General features: G+C 31.8%; 1 protein-coding gene across 1 annotated transcript; it reads left to right on the forward strand.

Annotated features, from left to right (window-relative positions):
* Positions 1 to 15431: 15431 nt before the first annotated feature.
* LOC139851827 (transcription factor MYB41-like) lies at positions 15432 to 17093 on the forward strand. The gene is made up of 3 exons (XM_071841002.1): positions 15432 to 15564; positions 15692 to 15821; positions 16340 to 17093. The coding sequence occupies exons 1-3, from the start codon at positions 15432 to 15434 to the stop codon at positions 17091 to 17093; spliced, it is 1017 nt and encodes a 338-aa protein (XP_071697103.1).
* The last annotated feature ends 1652 nt before the right edge of the window (positions 17094 to 18745 follow it).

Here is an 18745-nt window from a genome sequence, read left to right on the forward strand (position 1 = left end):
AAATACATAAAACAATATAAGTATATTTACAAAAGATAGCTATATTTGAATCCTCGTTCCGTTTTCTCAAAGATTTCTATACGTATACCTAGGGTATATGTACCCGTATCATACGCAGCTTCTAGATGTATTTACTATTGGTATATACCAATAAAAATCTGCTCCTTAGCAGCCTTAAATGATTAAGAAACATGTGGAACCAACCATTTGTCAAGTAGCATGAATTATTTAGCAAGAAAACAAAGGTAGGTATCTTTTTTTTCCTTTATAACCTAAAAACGTTTTTATGCATGCACACCATTTCTTCACCCCATTTTCTCATACTTACACTTCCATTTCTCTCTCAAAATACTCTTAACTTCATACTTGATCATCTCCAAGCATTTTCCCCATCATTTAGCTTCAAAAACCTTACTTAAACACCATAAGAAAACCATACAAAAACACTTCAAGAAATCCTTCCAAGAACACAAACTTACTTCCAATCTTTCATCCAATTCCATCACCCTTTTGGTTCTAGCTTTTTACTCCTCTTTTACAGCAACCTTGTCCAAGGAACTTGAGGTAGTATCTATGTTCATAACCTTATTCGATTCATATATATATAGCTATCATATTTTGTGGTATACAATTTTAACAACAAGAACATAGTTTGAAAGTTTTCAAACTTGTTTGCAAACTAAATAGATCCTTCTAACTTAACTTTTAAAATACTTCAAGACCTGTAATATAACTTAAATATATGCTAACTTAACAAGGTATAACTTGGTTTTTCAAAGAATATCTTAAAAACTGTTTTTACGACGTCGGAGTGTAACCGGGGACTGTTTTGGGTTGGATAATTAAAAACTATCTTAAACTTTGAATTGGAGGTTTATGTTCTGGAAAAATGATTTTTACTATAAATATGTTAACACATAAAAATTTCATGATTTAATTCAAAGTATAAGTATTTTTAGAAAAATGGTCATTAAGTGTTATTTTTTTGTAACAAAAATGTTTAACTTCATAAGTTTCACTAAAGTTTCACCTATGCCATGTGATTTTGAATACAAACCAAGGTATTTTCAGTTCATAGTCTTAAAGAGGGACTCGATCCAAGGAGATGGCAAGTTGAATCAACGAAAACGGATTTGTAACGAAGAAACTATGACCGAAACAAAATTGGTTACCCTAGACTTGTTTAACTTCGGGATTAATTGGGAAAAATTAAATAAATCACATATTTCTAAGATAACATGATATTTTATATATATGTACTTATAATTCAATTTTATATGGTTCAGGATCACCCGTAAACAACACGAGAAGATTAATCATAAGATCCCATGTTTGTACGCAACACATCATTTGACAACACCGGTACTTTATGTACGCAACACGTCATTTGACAACACTGGTACCGTGGGTCAAGATTAATCTTGACCAATACATATATGATGGGGTTTTATTTATTTCGTTGGGGGTTTTATTTATTTCATTGCGGGTATATTAAACATCTAAAAATGAACCATTAAAATTGAATTACTAACAACGAGCTGCTAACTACGGACTAAGGAATTATTCAAAGTATTAAAAGTATAACAAGTATATATATGTGACGTTTGTTTAAAAAGAAAAGGTATTGATATATTATATATGGATAGGTTCGTGATATCAACCGGAGACCAAGTCAAATTATATATATCTTCAAGACGAAAGTGAGTATATAGTCCCATTTTTAAACTCTAAATATTTCGGGATGAGAATACATGTATTTTATGTTTTACGTTATGGACACAAGTAACTGAAAAATATATTCTACGTTGAGTTGTACCACTGGCATACTTCCCTGTAGCTTGGTAACTAATATTTACATCGGTATTGTAAACGCGAATCCTGTTGATAGATCTATCGGGCCTGACAACCCCAACCGGACTGGACGGCCAGTATTCAACGGTTGCACAGTACTTCGTTTCGTGACTACACTTGGTACAGTGTAGTAAGATTTCATATTAAAGGGAATATGCGACGTGATTAATTGTTAAGTATGGTTACCAAGTGCTCAACCACTTAGAATATTTTTATTAAAATGTTTATATATGAAATCTTGTGGTCTATATTTATATCGCTGTCGACATTAAACCTATATCTCACCAACTTTATGTTGACATTTTAAAGCATGTTATTCTCAGGTATGAATTAAGTCTTCCGCTGTGCATTATCTCGTACTAAGGATACTACTTGAGGCCATTAAGGACTTATATCATAAGGCGTTGCATTCGAGTCATTGAAGTTCATAGAGACTATTATTAAGTAAATGGCGGTTTAGGTCATTTGAATATTATGAAATGTCAGGCGAATATGTCAATTATGGATGTAACTATAGATTGCCTTTTAAGAATAAATGCAACGTTTGTAAGATGTATCATATAGAGGGCAAGTACCTCGCAATGTTATCAACTATTGTAATTCGTTTGTAATCAATATGGACAACGTCCGGATGATTAGTTTCGGATCCTTTCAGTTGGTATCAGAGCGTTGGTCTTAGCGAACCAGGCTTTGCATTAGTGTGTCTAACTAGTAGTTGTTAGGATACATTAAGTGAGTCTGGACTTTGACCGTGTCTGCCTGTCAAAAGTTTTGCTTATCAATCCTAGTCGGAAATCATCTGCTTATCATTCTTAGGGAACTGCCTGCTTATCATTCTTAAGTCTAGACACGTCTTACTGCATTTAGTGCATCGATAGTGTATAGACAAAATTCATATCCTAGCGTATCTGTTACGATAGACATTGCCTGACGTATTTCAAAGATTCTCCGTAATTCATGGGATTTTGATATTATATATACATATGTAAATTATGTATTGAAGAGTACCAAACCCAACTCCTATAATCTATTCCAAACCAAAAATTCATTTCTCCGACCATACAAGATGGATTCTTCATCCAGCTCAAATTCCTCCGACTTCGATAGCTTCGCCGATATGGATTTCCATTCGAGCTCCGAGAACAGCGTTACCGGAATGGATCAACCAATTTCCCATCATCTATTCTGGATGAATTGGGGATGGGTTCGTAATATACTAAATTTCTGGAGGCAAGAAGAAGGTGATCCATTCCATCCACCAAATTGTCCTCTTAACGATGAACCTGAAGCACTTACCGGCGAACCTATTCAAAACACCATTTTCTCGCTCATTTCTAGAGTATCTCGTCATGATTACATACTATCCCATATTTCAAATCTTTTTCATTTGCTCGTTCCAACCGTCAATCATCCCGGTATAATAGAAGAAGTCAACGAACTCCGTGCTCGGGTAGTGGTTTTGGAGAATATGGTGCGAAGGTTACAAACACCAACAGCAGCACCAGCAGCATAATCCGTACTACCATCGTCAACGCCGACAGTACCTTTATCACCCCAATCACAACCGCGCCTTAAATCTCAACATCACAATCTGTATCTCGAATATCAACATCACACGACTCAATATCTGTACTTCGAGTATGATCTTCGTTCTATATATCGTTCTACATCGATTATCTTCGCTTTACGTATCGTATGACGATTATGTAATTTCTAAAGTCTTAGAGATTATGTAATCTAGAATTAACGATAAATCAAATGAGTTTAATATCATATTGACTCATTAAATCTATGATTATCTCTGAAGAAAATATATATGCAAGTATATTTTCATAAAGATAGTAATTAAAAATTCCTTCGTACAAACTATTAATGATGAAAATATTTTAACGGGTGGGTAGTACCCGAGGAATATTTAGAATTCACATTAATAAGTTATATTGTACATTCTTGAATCTGATTCAACGGTTATCTATTATCTTACTTACAACCACCGATATTCGTATCCGCTCACCCCAGAATAACCATTTTCAATCAAATTTCATATTCGGATTTTGACCTACCAGAATCCAACAAGTGGAATAAAGAAGAAAACATTGGACAAAATAAAAAAAAAATTTGTTAGAAACACACGATTTAACTAATTAAAAATCTATTAAGGATTCCACGCTAACTGTTCCGGCTAACTCTGGACAATTAAAATGAATTAAAATGTTGATTGTAACATATGAAGCTAAACAATTCTTCAAGCTTGCCACTTGATTTTATCTTAAACCTCATTCGTAACTTGACGATTACAATTCGCATTCAAATCCTTTCATGATTCCTGAAAACACCTCGACCGAGAAGTTGAACCCGCCGCACCTCGCCTACGGAATGAAGATTTATACATACAGTTATACACCTGAAGAACTCTCGAACCCAAATTCATAATTTAACACATAACGTATTGAATCCTTTGCCATTTATTAGCAAGAACAACCCTACAATTCCTTTTCAAGAAGCTAATTTTGTCACAGCTCCACTTCGACTTTTCAGTGAGATTATTTCTATTATAATCATGATATTTATACGTTGTCCTTTCGCCGTCATTACCGGAAAACCTTTTATATCCCTCGACAACATCAACAGGTGCACCAGCAGATCGTTATCCTTTTGGCGAAATCAACAATCAGTATTTTGAAAATCTCGCGGAACTTCTTCCATCATATCTATAATGTCTATCCCTAAGAATTTCATAATCTGAACGTGAAGTTTCTGAAAAACACCCGGGACTATGAAATAGTTCTTGAAATGCTAACGAAGCAGCAAAAACTGTAAACGACTTTAACGGTCAAAAGTTTGATGACAAAGAATAGTAAGGTGGTAAAGCTGAAAAAAAAAAAAGTTTGGAACTAGAAAACGGATGAAGCAAAGTATGAAAGAGGCTGTGGATAAATCACAGGGACTGAACCTGCTCTCAAAGAATACAAACGATTCCGTACCTGCTGAAACCGTCAGTAAGAACCCTACTCTTTATTCAAATCCTTGCCCGGATGATATTTTTCATCATCATCTTATCTTAGATATTATAAGATATCTTCATATCATTCGTTATACATATTTTTCATATTTCTGGAGATATTTTTACAACTATTCCTATCTGCGATCATTTATCTCTCCGTAACATCTGCGTTACAATATAAAAGAAACTGTGTTAATTTCTAAATTCTGAAACCTCCGAGATTAAAATATAAATGATTTGAAGTAGTGTTGGGAACTGATGCATGAATTAGTATAATATAATGAAACTTGATCAACTTCATTATATTACAGTAAGTCATGTTAAGTTTCTAATGGAATGTGATGATTCACAGTACCGTCATCATGTGCCATGTTACACGGCTCCTACATTCTATCAAGTCTCCAAACATATTAGAACGTATCACCTTGATAGTTCTATTTTTCCGGAATATTCGAGTAATTTAACGAATCAAGATCGTGCCATTACAATTTCATTCTAAAACCAATAGCTAGGTTCATTCCAAATTTCCTACCTACGAATTTCGGACCATTGTTCGCTTGGCTCGAGGACGGGAAGAAGAAACGAAGGGACAAAACCTCAGAATAGAAATAGGAACATAAACCACAGCAAATAAGAGAGAGCATTAACTGTGGATGACAATGATTTTAAGGGACGGGAGTAGGAACATCGAAATATAAGGGAAGGTATAAAACCTAACAACAACCCCGAAACTACAAACCGTGCATATCAATACGTATTGCAACGTAAAGGCACGGGAGAATTAAAAACATTATAATTCCAAGGAAAGGATAAAAGAGAATATATTCTTCTGGTGATAGATGAAAAAGAAGAATGAAAGATATGAAAGTTAGAAATATAACAAGGATTAGAATGGGATGGAGCATATTAGCGAATGTCTTAAAGTAGGAACTAAAGAGAAAGAATAGAAGATGTGGGAAGAAAGAAAGGGAAGGAGGTAAATTTATAGTGAAATATTCGACAAAGAAATCAAAACAGATTGCCGCGTTAAATCAAAGAAGATCCTGATCGCCGCAAAACTAAATCTTATTACATAAGATTTTCTTTAAAACCCTTAAATCCCGGAAATCGATCATAATCACGTCATCGGTTACAACAATTCTATATTTACTCATTTCACTCTTTTGTGATAGCTTCGCTCGTGCATCTCACATAACCGAATCGTTTTATCTAAATCTTTCAATAATGATAAAATTTCATTATTACCTCATATTCGTCATGAAAACATTCCTATTGTTATTTATGACAACCTCTACCAAATTTCGAGGACGAAATTTCTTTAACGGGTGAGTACTGTAACGACCCGGAAATTTCTGACCAAATTTAAACTCTAATCTCTATATGGTTCCGACACGATAAGCAAAAACCCTAAAGTTGACCCGCACTTTTTCGATCGTTCTATACTTATAAGATTAATATTTACATAAATTAAACCTTACCAACATGATAAGCAATCCAAATTGTTGAGACTTATGTTTTCGAAAAGAGTTTTACACAACGTTTGACCGTCTAGTTTGACCGATGATATCACGAACTATACAATATATGATAATTATACGTTTGTGTATATATATGTATATATACATATTTAACATGATCTAAGAATGTTTTAATATCTCATTTTGTATTAATAACAATAAGTTATAAGTATATTTTGAAACTACTAACTTAAGTTTTCAAAACGATAACCATACGTAACGTTATTTGACTTAAATACTTATGACCTATAATGTTTATACATATATCGTATAAGTAATGTATTTAATCACTTTTAAAGACTTAAATACATAAAACAATATAAGTATATTTACAAAAGATAGCTATATTTGAATCCTCGTTCCGTTTTCTCAAAGATTTCTATACGTATACCTAGGGTATATGTACCCGTATCATACGCAGCTTCTAGATGTATTTACTATTGGTATATACTAATAAAAATCTGCTCCTTAGCAGCCTTAAATGATTAAGAAACATGTGGAACCAACCATTTGTCAAGTAGCATGAATTATTTAGCAAGAAAACAAAGTTAGGTATCTTTTTTTTCCTTTATAACCTAAAAACGTTTTTATGCATGCACACCATTTCTTCACCCCATTTTCTCATACTTACACTTCCATTTCTCTCTCAAAATACTCTTAACTTCATACTTGATCATCTCCAAGCATTTTCCCCATCATTTAGCTTCAAAAACCTTACTTAAACACCATAAGAAAACCATACAAAAACACTTCAAGAAATCCTTCCAAGAACACAAACTTACTTCCAATCTTTCATCCAATTCCATCACCCTTTTGGTTCTAGCTTTTTACTCCTCTTTTACAGCAACCTTGTCCAAGGAACTTGAGGTAGTATCTATGTTCATAACCTTATTCGATTCATATATATATAGCTATCATATTTTGTGGTATACAATTTTAACAACAAGAACATAGTTTGAAAGTTTTCAAACTTGTTTGCAAACTAAATAGATCCTTCTAACTTAACTTTTAAAATACTTCAAGACCTGTAATATAACTTAAATATATGCTAACTTAACAAGGTATAACTTGGTTTTTCAAAGAATATCTTAAAAACTGTTTTTACGACGTCGGAGTGTAACCGGGGACTGTTTTGGGTTGGATAATTAAAAACTATCTTAAACTTTGAATTGGAGGTTTATGTTCTGGAAAAATGATTTTTACTATAAATATGTTAACACATAAAAATTTCATGATTTAATTCAAAGTATAAGTATTTTTAGAAAAATGGTCATTAAGTGTTATTTTTTTGTAACAAAAATGTTTAACTTCATAAGTTTCACTAAAGTTTCACCTATGCCGTGTGATTTTGAATACAAACCAAGGTATTTTCAGTTCATAGTCTTAAAGAGGGACTCGATCCAAGGAGATGGCAAGTTGAATCAACGAAAACGGATTTGTAACGAAGAAACTATGACCGAAACAAAATTGGTTATCCTAGACTTGTTTAACTTCGGGATTAATTGGGAAAAATTAAATAAATCACATATTTCTAAGATAACATGATATTTTATATATATGTACTTATAATTCAATTTTATATGGTTCAGGATCACCCGTAAACAACACGAGAAGATTAATCATAAGATCCCATGTTTGTACGCAACACATCATTTGACAACACCGGTACTTTATGTACGCAACACGTCATTTGACAACACTGGTACCGTGGGTCAAGATTAATCTTGACCAATACATATATGATGGGGTTTTATTTATTTCGTTGGGGGTTTTATTTATTTCATTGCGGGTATATTAAACATCTAAAAATGAACCATTAAAATTGAATTACTAACAACGAGCTGCTAACTACGGACTAAGGAATTATTCAAAGTATTAAAAGTATAACAAGTATATATATGTGACATTTGTTTAAAAAGAAAAGGTATTGATATATTATATATGGATAGGTTCGTGATATCAACCGGAGACCAAGTCAAATTATATATATCTTCAAGACGAAAGTGAGTATATAGTCCCATTTTTAAACTCTAAATATTTCGGGATGAGAATACATGTATTTTATGTTTTACGTTATGGACACAAGTAACTGAAAAATATATTCTACGTTGAGTTGTACCACTGGCATACTTCCCTGTAGCTTGGTAACTAATATTTACAGCGGTATTGTAAACGCGAATCCTGTTGATAGATCTATCGGGCCTGACAACCCCAACCGGACTGGACGGCCAGTATTCAACGTTTGCACAGTACTTCGTTTCGTGACTACACTTGGTACAGTGTAGTAAGATTTCATATTAAAGGGAATATGCGACGTGATTAATTGTTAAGTATGGTTACCAAGTGCTCAACCACTTAGAATATTTTTATTAAAATGTTTATATATGAAATCTTGTGGTCTATATTTATATCGCTGTCGACATTAAACCTATATCTCACCAACTTTATGTTGACATTTTAAAGCATGTTATTCTCAGGTATGAATTAAGTCTTCCGCTGTGCATTATCTCGTACTAAGGATACTACTTGAGGCCATTAAGGACTTATATCATAAGGCGTTGCATTCGAGTCATTGAAGTTCATAGAGACTATTATTAAGTAAATGGCGGTTTAGGTCATTTGAATATTATGAAATGTCAGGCGAATATGTCAATTATGGATGTAACTATAGATTGCCTTTTAAGAATAAATGCAACGTTTGTAAGATGTATCATATAGAGGGCAAGTACCTCGCAATGTTATCAACTATTGTAATTCGTTTGTAATCAATATGGACAACGTCCGGATGATTAGTTTCGGATCCTTTCAGGTTGCTTGACATAGGAGGATATCAGTAGCAGTAGTAACGAAAAGAAGAAAATCATGTGGGTTTTCGATGGTAGTTTAATTAGCAACTTAACAAAATACCAAACACACATACAGTAGTAGAAAAGGTGGTTGCATTGTTGTTGATGTTTTTGATTTGAGATCGTAAGAGGTGGTGGTTTGATTCGTGAATGTAACAGATCATTGCAGCTGCAGTGGAGATAGTTTGGTTTGTCGATGGTGATCAAGTTTGTTTTAACAGAATTAAAGAGAAACAAAAAAAATATATGGTGAGGTGTTGGGGATGTTGATTTCGTGCGTGCATATATGTATGGGTGGTCTCCAAAAAAAAAATTAAAGAAAAGGAGTAATATTACTAGTTGTAAATGTGTAGTGGAAGGTTTGGTGATAAAGTCAAGTAATGAAACAAAATTGTGATACTTTTGAGCTGGATTGATAGCATTTGAAGATCATTGAACATTTGACATGAAATAGATAAAAACAATATGTGAAATCGATGTGTAACAACTATTTGGATTATGTCTGTACTTTAGATTCCTTTATGCAATATGTTTAGAGCCAAAAACAAAATATATTATAGTATGAAAGATATGGGAAATAAACTTTAGATTCTCAATCGTACATATATATGATTTTGTACAAATAATACTATTAATTAATAATTATAATAATATTAATAATAATTAAATTTCTAATAATAATATTAATATTAATATTATCATTTTCAAACAATATAAAAATAACATTAATAATAATAATAGATTGCATTATTTTTTAATAACTATATTAAATATATTAATGATATTAATAATATTAATATTGATAAAGATAATAATAATAATAGTAAATAATCATAATAATAATTAAAATTATACTTTAATTATTTTTATAATAATATTTATTTTTATATAATATTTATACATATTTAATTGCACACAATTGTTCGTGAATCGTCGGGAATGGTCAAGGTCAAATGCATTTATGAAAAATAGTTCCAATGTTTTGAGACTTGGTTTAATAGACTTTACTTATCGTATCGAAATCATATAAAGATTAAGTTTAAATTTGGTCGAAAATTCCCGGGTCATCACATGATCTTTCAAAAAAAAAAAAAAAAGTCTCAGCTCGATTAATGGATTAATGTGCTTTAGTCATGTTTCATAATCCAGTAAGTGGCCCTAAAGGAAGTAACATGGAGTAACCGTTACTTGAATTAGTATATGCACGGGTCTTCAATTATTTATAACTACATTTGAAGGTGGTGACTACTACTATTTATTCAACATACTTAAGTGGTTTTATGAACATACTTATAGTTGATTTCGCTTTGATATATTTTCTCTTTATTCTATTTTATCACTTGGATTTTTATTCAAATGCTAATTCTTTTTGTGTATCGAATTCTCAACTTAATCTCAACAATACGACTTTGGCATTTACATTCGCTTAAAACCTAAAACATACTATAATTTAACTTTATCGTTTAAACAAGCTCGTGATTTCACGTATCCTTTCACTAGTAATAATAATAATAATAATAATAATAATAATAATAATAATAATAATAATAATAATAATAATAATAATAATAATAATAATAATAATAATAATAATAAAACATGTATCTAAAAATCTTTTAGGGTAACCAACAATATGAACTGAAAATGGTATGTTCGCTTGCAAAAATTAAACCTAATAAAATTAACGACAATTGGTGTATCAGGTGTTGTTTGTATGTGTCATTGTGCAATCTTTGTGGAATAAACATTAATTTGCGTGTATTATTTTACTCAATATTTATGGAGAATAATAATTTACAAATTTATAAATACTAAGGTGCCTTTAATGTAAAAAAAATAAAAAAATAACTGAGTCATATACAGTAATATTTACGAAAAATATCTAAAAAAGATCATGAACTAATAATATGAGGAAATAAAGGATATATAACCAAGCTTTCAAACAAAAAGGATAAAAGAAAATGAATTTAAATTGTGATTGATTAACATATTACGGAGTATTTTGTAAAATTTATTTTGTGAATTTTGTATGGCTCTATATCATCCCTCTTAATTAGTTTCTTCTTTAATCTTTATACACACGAACCCACTTATATATAAGGACACTTGTTTAAGGCTTACGTGTTCCATCTTTAAAGAGTTGACTATCTAAGTGGTCCCCGAATCAGAAAATATAGCGTCGCATTTTGGACCACGTGTCAAAGTACACCTGCAACTTATTCAAATTTTCAACCTGTATGTAGATATGATGTTCTTTATTAATAAGTTTGTTTAAGGGCTATCTTTTCTTAAGACATGGGCAAATAGTTTGTAACTTGGTATAATGGTGAGTTTGTTTGCCTCTTAATGAAATGATTCAGTGCCGAATGCTGAACCATTCAGCATTCAGTGCGGTTGTTTCTTACCTCTGAATGACACATGGTGCTGAATAGTTCCGAATTCAGTGCTGAACCATTTAGAGATGAAACACTCTCTTAACCATTAAGAGCCTAAATTTTCTGTAATTTTTTTCACAAATTATATCCTGAACACTTACTAACAAGTATATTGAATATTTTATTCATGTTAAACTTTGATAAGGTAATTTTACTCAGTGTATATCGTTCATTCCAAATGATTATCAAACAGCTTATTTTCATTTACAACAAACTTTATTCAGAGGCTTTGAATCATTCAGATTCTGAACCATTCAGCGTTGTTAAATCATTCAGTTTTATCAAACGCACCCTAAGTATTATACTAACTTCTTAATAACCAACATCCTAACTTGTTTTATAATCAATTATGAATAAATAAGTTTTTTAAGCTTAGCTCTCAAGGCTATCATTAAGAAAATTCTATAATTTATCTTTTTTCGATATAAATATATAAGCTTACATGATGCTTCATTGTTAGCATTAAAGGTAAATTTCACGTAGTAGATTACTCATATGTATTAATTAAAGTTATGTAATTAAAATATCAGTTTCTCGATCGAGTTAATACGCCTTGCTACTTGCTAGGGCATAATCTAAATATTTTTCATACAATTATTAATAAAATCTTATTATATACTCCGTATCAGTATATGTTACTGTATACACTATACTTTATTGTGTACAGATAATATATATCATAGAACATTTTATTAGTTAACAATACAAGTGCGGAAGAAAGCATTGCGTGTGCTATGTGATTATAGGTTGCATGAAATTGTGGTGCTGTCTACGTTGATCAAATCTTAGTTGACTTTTGTTTCGTGGCTAAAAACAAGTCTCTTAAGTCTTAATCAATAATTGATTTCTTTTATTCGAAGATACAAGGATAATATTGAAGTGTATGGTTTAGCTAGCCAGGCGATCCAAATAAACGAATAAATGATGAACTTGCAATTACAAAATTAAGAATAATTCATATGCATCATAGATAACTAGTCCCGTTCGGCCCGCGCGATGCGGCGGGGTATTTTGACAAGCATATTCACATTTAACGTAGCGTTGTGTACGTACGGGGGGAACGGCTCATATGTGAAGACCCGTTTAGACGCCGGTGTTCTTAGCATTTTTGAAAAAGTGTCCGTTTCGAACGTAGTTAGTCTCGTTTTATTCGTAAAATTATTTTAAGTTTAATGGTGAAGCGGAAAAATTTAACTCGCGTCGAGTAGGGAGATAAGGTATGTGAAAGTTTACGGTGGGCGTTGGGTTTTGATTTAAATTGAAAATTAAAATTTACAGTTTATACCCCCGATGAAATGTATAAGTTGAATATCTTTTAGGGGGTGGAGTGAAATTTCATAGTGTGAAAAGGGGTGGTGGGACGATACTTTTTTGGCCTGGAACGACATTAAGTTCCGTATGTTTTAGTATATAGTGGAAAATGGAAAATATTCGTAAAATTATTTTAAGTTTAATAGTGAAAGCACTGAAATTTAACTCGCATCGAGTTGGGAGATAATGTTCGTGAAAGTTTACGGTGGGTGTTGGGTTTTGATTTAAATTGAAATTTAAAATTTACAGTTTATACCCCTGATGAAATCTATAAGTTGAATATCTTTGAAGGAGTGGAGTGAAATTTTATAGTGTGAAAAGGGGTGGTGGGACGATACTTTTTTTAGCCTGGAACGACATTAAGTTGCGTGGGTTTTAGTATATAGTGAAAATGGAAATGGAAATGGAAATTATACTATGAATCATTTTCATTATCCGACATTTGCTACATCTCGGCGACTCTATCAATTTACGATTCGATCGACTAATTGTTTTATTTCTTGATAGACTTCAATCTCAACTAACATCTTCTTCTTTGAACCATAAAAGGTATAATGGCTAATTAATACTTAATATTTAAGAGGGAGAATGCTTGATACTTAGAGGTTCCGGTTTAAATTTTAGGAGGAAAAACATATCACTTTGTGACCACAAATAATCACTCTTGCAATAACTCTGGACTACTCGTAAAACGATTAGTTACTTGAAATTATATGATTCATAAGAAGGATCGGATTTACCCATTTTAATTTTATTTTATTTGAAATGACAGAGTTTTATTATATTTCGTTTTCTTACATAAATCTAGCTTCATCACCAAATATGTGTCGGTTTTTGGTATAAGACGATTTGCATCGGTACAAGGCAACGACGTTTTTTAGTGTATGTGGCACAAGCCACGCCCCTTCCAATGGGGGTAGTGCTAGGGATGGCGCCCACGGGTAACAGTCACGGGTTCTATATATCCGCGACTTGCCCGTCGGGTTTCTTTTTTGCAGGTTGACACCCGTTACACGCCCACGGGTAAAAACTTTTCGCTTATGCCCGTGACCCGCATATACCCTTGACCCGCGGGCAATAATGATATACAACATTTTCTTAAAAAAATCCAGTTAATTTTATTAATATTAAAATAATGTGTACAAACTATATGTATAATGACGTGAAATTTAAGTTTTTTACTTGTATATAATTTTATATTTTTAATCATTATTCAAATACTTGTAAAATAGCTTTTAAATTTAATAATTATAAGTATTAATTCGTGGGTAAATTAAGAAAAGTCTCATGTATTCACGTGTCGGGTTTTACTAGCGACGGGTAGTATATACCCGTGACCCGTCGGCGGGTATAAATTTTTACCTGTACCCATGCCCGCGGGCAAGATTTAATGATTTTACCTACCTATCGCGGATCAAATACCCGCGGGTCACGGGTTTTTTCTCACCCATTGTCATCCCTAGGTAGTAATGCGTTAGTTTAGGCGTGGGGATGAAAGCTGTTGGAAACCAACACCAAAAACAACGGGGTTGGTTCCAAGTTTATTAATTTTATTTATTTTAAAAATATTATTTTTATCCATTTTTAATATTTACATAATTATATTTTAACACATTATTATAATACTCTTAACCCATACCACCAATACTTAACACCAACAACCTACAAATCCTAGTTATCAAAAAATGTAAAAAGCAACTCACATCATCAATTCACGTCCCTCCCCATTACAAATGGCCTAATAGTCGAGTATATGCATTCAATTCACATATATATAAACACTTATTTGAATTCTGATTCAATTCAATTCATAGTTGTTGCATTCAAAACCAAAAAGGTTTATTAAATGTGGTCTCAAGATAGGTATCAAAATCAAAAGTGTATATTAAAGTTGACACGTTGATGCCGTATTGGGTCCCTAGTGATGAAATTCAAACGTAAACCAAATCATGACTTGTTTCCTCCTCGCAAATTAATGAATTCAAGAGTTAGTATTTTATGTAAGAAGCTAAAAGAAGAAACTAACATGGAAACCTTTCATGGCAACTGGTAGAGGATATAACAACCTTACCCACCATAAAATCATCAAATTTTTTAAAGGTCAAACTTGAAACAAAAAAGTCAATACCATCTGTCACTTGACACTTGTCACCAATATCCAGTCACACTTTACCTTCACACCGTTACATCCCCATCGAGTCACTTTATCTCCATAATTTTCAACTTTTCACCCCTTAACAAACAAATAGGGCGGTTCCAAATATTGACTTATAACTATTGCAACATAGGTTGTCCTCAACATCTATATATATATACATCACAAGTCATCTTCTCTTATGGACCTACAACTTGCACTTTACATTACCTTAATCATATAACTCTTTATTATTCTCTTGTACTTTTTACTTTACCCATTAAGGATCATCTATCTAAAGACTATTTGAAAAAAAAAAAAAAAGAAAAAGAAATGGGAAGATCACCATGTTGTGATAAAGATGGACTCAAGAAAGGACCATGGACACAAGAAGAAGATATTAAACTTTTGGAATATATTCAACTTCATGGACCAGGAAATTGGCGAACGCTCCCAAAGAACGCTGGTAATTAAGCTAGTGTGTGCATATGTATATATGATTTTATGGATCTTTGATTTGTTATTTAATTTGATGATCGACGTATTTAGTTTTGTTTTGGAAAATGAAGAGACTCGATTATTTGTCTATACAGGACTTCAGCGATGTGGAAAAAGTTGTCGTCTTAGGTGGACTAACTACTTGAGGCCTGATATCAAGAGAGGTAGATTCTCTTTTGAAGAAGAAGAAAGCATCATTCAACTCCACAGTGTTATGGGAAATAAGTAAGTCCTTTTTTGCATATCTATGTTTAGATCATGATTTGCTGAAATAGATTCTATTGATTTGGAACTAGTTTTGTTTGTAATACTTGATGATCTTAAAAAACTTTGGCGATTTTTGATCATAAAATCATGAAAATTTAAGCTTGATTAATGGGTACTACTATACATACGTTTATAGAAGTAGTATTTTATATTAATTTGGATTTTGCCTGTTGTTAATACGTTTTGAATAGTTGCATATTCATGTAACCACCACCGCTAAATTAATAAGTAACCACTATGCACAATTGTTTAAATCGCGTTAATAATAGCCCTTAGGCTGTTGTTAGCAAAATCCAATTAGGATTATGAAATACTATTGGAATGATTTCTTCCTTTGATTAGCGTATTTCTTGTCACGAGAAAAAAAAAAATGCAAAGAGCAAATACCATTTGAAATTTATTTAAACCTAGTATTTCTTTAGCTTTGTATGTAGTTATACATTCTTACCTAAAACTTTGGTTAATCACATACATAGGTGGTCAGCAATCGCAGCTCGGTTACCTGGAAGAACCGACAATGAAATCAAGAACTACTGGAACACTCACATTCGAAAAAGGCTAATCAGAAATGGAATTGATCCAGTGACTCATACCCCTCGTCTAGATCTTTTAGACCTTTCGTCCTTACTCAACTCAACTCAATTCAATCTCTCAAACCTTTTGAACCTTCAAACACTTGTTAATCCAGATGTTTTAAGGCTTGCAACTCTATTAGCATCCTCTTCAAACCTAGAAAATCATGATCAGTTTTTTTTCAATGATCAAATGAATGCTATCAACCAAACCCTAAATCAACATAATCTTCCAAACTGCAACTCAATCCCTACAAGTCTTCAAAGCACTCAACTTTTAAGTCAAGATACTCAAAGTCAATACTTTTCGCCGAATTTGGTTAACATGAACAACCAAATTATTGAAGAGAAATTAATGCACCCATGTTTACCAGATAATCATCAAGTTATCTTCTCAAGTCAAAATGATCAATTTAAGACACTTACATCAGAAAACTCAAGTTTCACGTCATCAAATATCGAAAATAAATTCAATCCCACAAGCCAAAATTTTAACATGGATTCAGTTTTATCAACACCTATGTCAAGTCCTACACCGATAAACTCGTCGGCAACTTTGGTAAACAGCAGCAGCACTGAAGATGATAGAGAAACTTACTGCAGTAATTTGTTTAAGTTTGAGATACCAGAAAGCTTTGAGTTTGATGATTTCATGTAATTATTAGTACAGTTAATATATTACAATGTGAATGGAACATACGTATGTTTTTGAGGATGGTCCAGTTGGGCTGTTTTCAAGCTGGAAGATTTTGTATATGATTGCACTTTTGTATTATTGAGTTAGTATTCTTGTTTGTTTATTTATAAAAAGGCTTGTCTTTTGTGTTTTGTTTACTAAATTTCCTCTCATTATTCACGACTTTAGAACAGGCATGCATGCTACATACTGGATTAATAAATCTTTCATGGTTTTAATATACGCATATATTCCTTTCAAATAAAATATACAAAATGTTTCTATTGGGGAAAAAAAAAAAAAATGATATGCGGACACCAAACAAGATCACGTACCGTACAATTATTATACAGTACTAAATTTCAATGAACTAAATTGAGATTAACCAAATTAACCCCCTTGACAGTAAAACGTTTGATTGTTTGAACCACAGTAAATCTTTGGGGGATGATTCTAACACACCCTTTTTTGATCCTCACACACCTATTTTAACCTTTTACTCTTCTAATAATACTCCATTTCTTTAAATTTGTGTGTGAGGATCAAAAAAGTGTGTGTGAGAATCATCCCCTAAATCTTTTAAACCAAAAAACAATATATATATTAAATAAATTAAAATAAAGATATATATGGGACAACATCAGGAAAATGTTGCACCACTATCCCAAGTACAATTTACACAGCTTACAAAGTACTCCGTACAAAGTAAATTTAATGTGAGTTTATTGGACTTATTAACTAAGCTCCTATTAAATTTTATGTTTCGGTTGGTTTTGTGTTTGAGCCGTTTGATATTTGTCGTGTTAGTTTGTTTAGTAGGTTTCTATTTTGTTGCGTTTCCTTTTATTGGTTGTTGGTTCTTGTTAAATTGATTTAGGTTTTGGTTAGGCTTGGTCGTTGTTAGCTTCTTTCGTTCGGTAGTCTGTTTTTCTAGTTTCGAGCCTTTCCGCTCCACGGTTGTAATTATGTTGGCCTCTTTCATCTTTCGATGAAATAGCCTTAGTTATATAGTTTTCGTTTTTTTGCCAAAAAAAAAAAAGAAAAAAAAAAAATCTAAGCTCCTATTAATGTATTTCCTTTCTCATTTCTCTAATTAATAATGTACAAGGATTTTGCTATCTTATACCTAATGGCACAAGGAAACAAGTGATTAACGAACTTAATCTCTTTCTTTATTTAATTAAAAAACAAGTTAACTTTGAAAATATTATGATTAATTAATACTCCGTATGTATTAAAAGCATTTTCTAAGTTACAGAGTATAAAAAACATTAATTTCATGAATCACTTGTTATTGTGTGTCCTATATCTATAACTAGTTTTAAGAGCTCGTGCGTTGCACAACATTTATATAAATTAATACTCAATAATGTTAATATTGATACTTATAAAATATATAATACAATTACAATAAAAAAAAACTTTTATTACTGATAACATTTGTATCGAAAACATTAATATTGAATACTTAGAATCATTTTAATTTCAATTGACAAATAATCGATAAAACACCAAACACGACCTCCTAAAAAGTTGTTTTAAAACCAATCGTTAAAAAATAATATAATATATACATCTTTAATTGCACATGTTTTTAGTACAAACTAATTTCATTATGTCAATTTCTCAAATGA

Source organism: Rutidosis leptorrhynchoides, chromosome 6 (assembly GCF_046630445.1).
Source record: "Rutidosis leptorrhynchoides isolate AG116_Rl617_1_P2 chromosome 6, CSIRO_AGI_Rlap_v1, whole genome shotgun sequence".
NCBI lineage: Eukaryota > Viridiplantae > Streptophyta > Magnoliopsida > Asterales > Asteraceae > Rutidosis > Rutidosis leptorrhynchoides.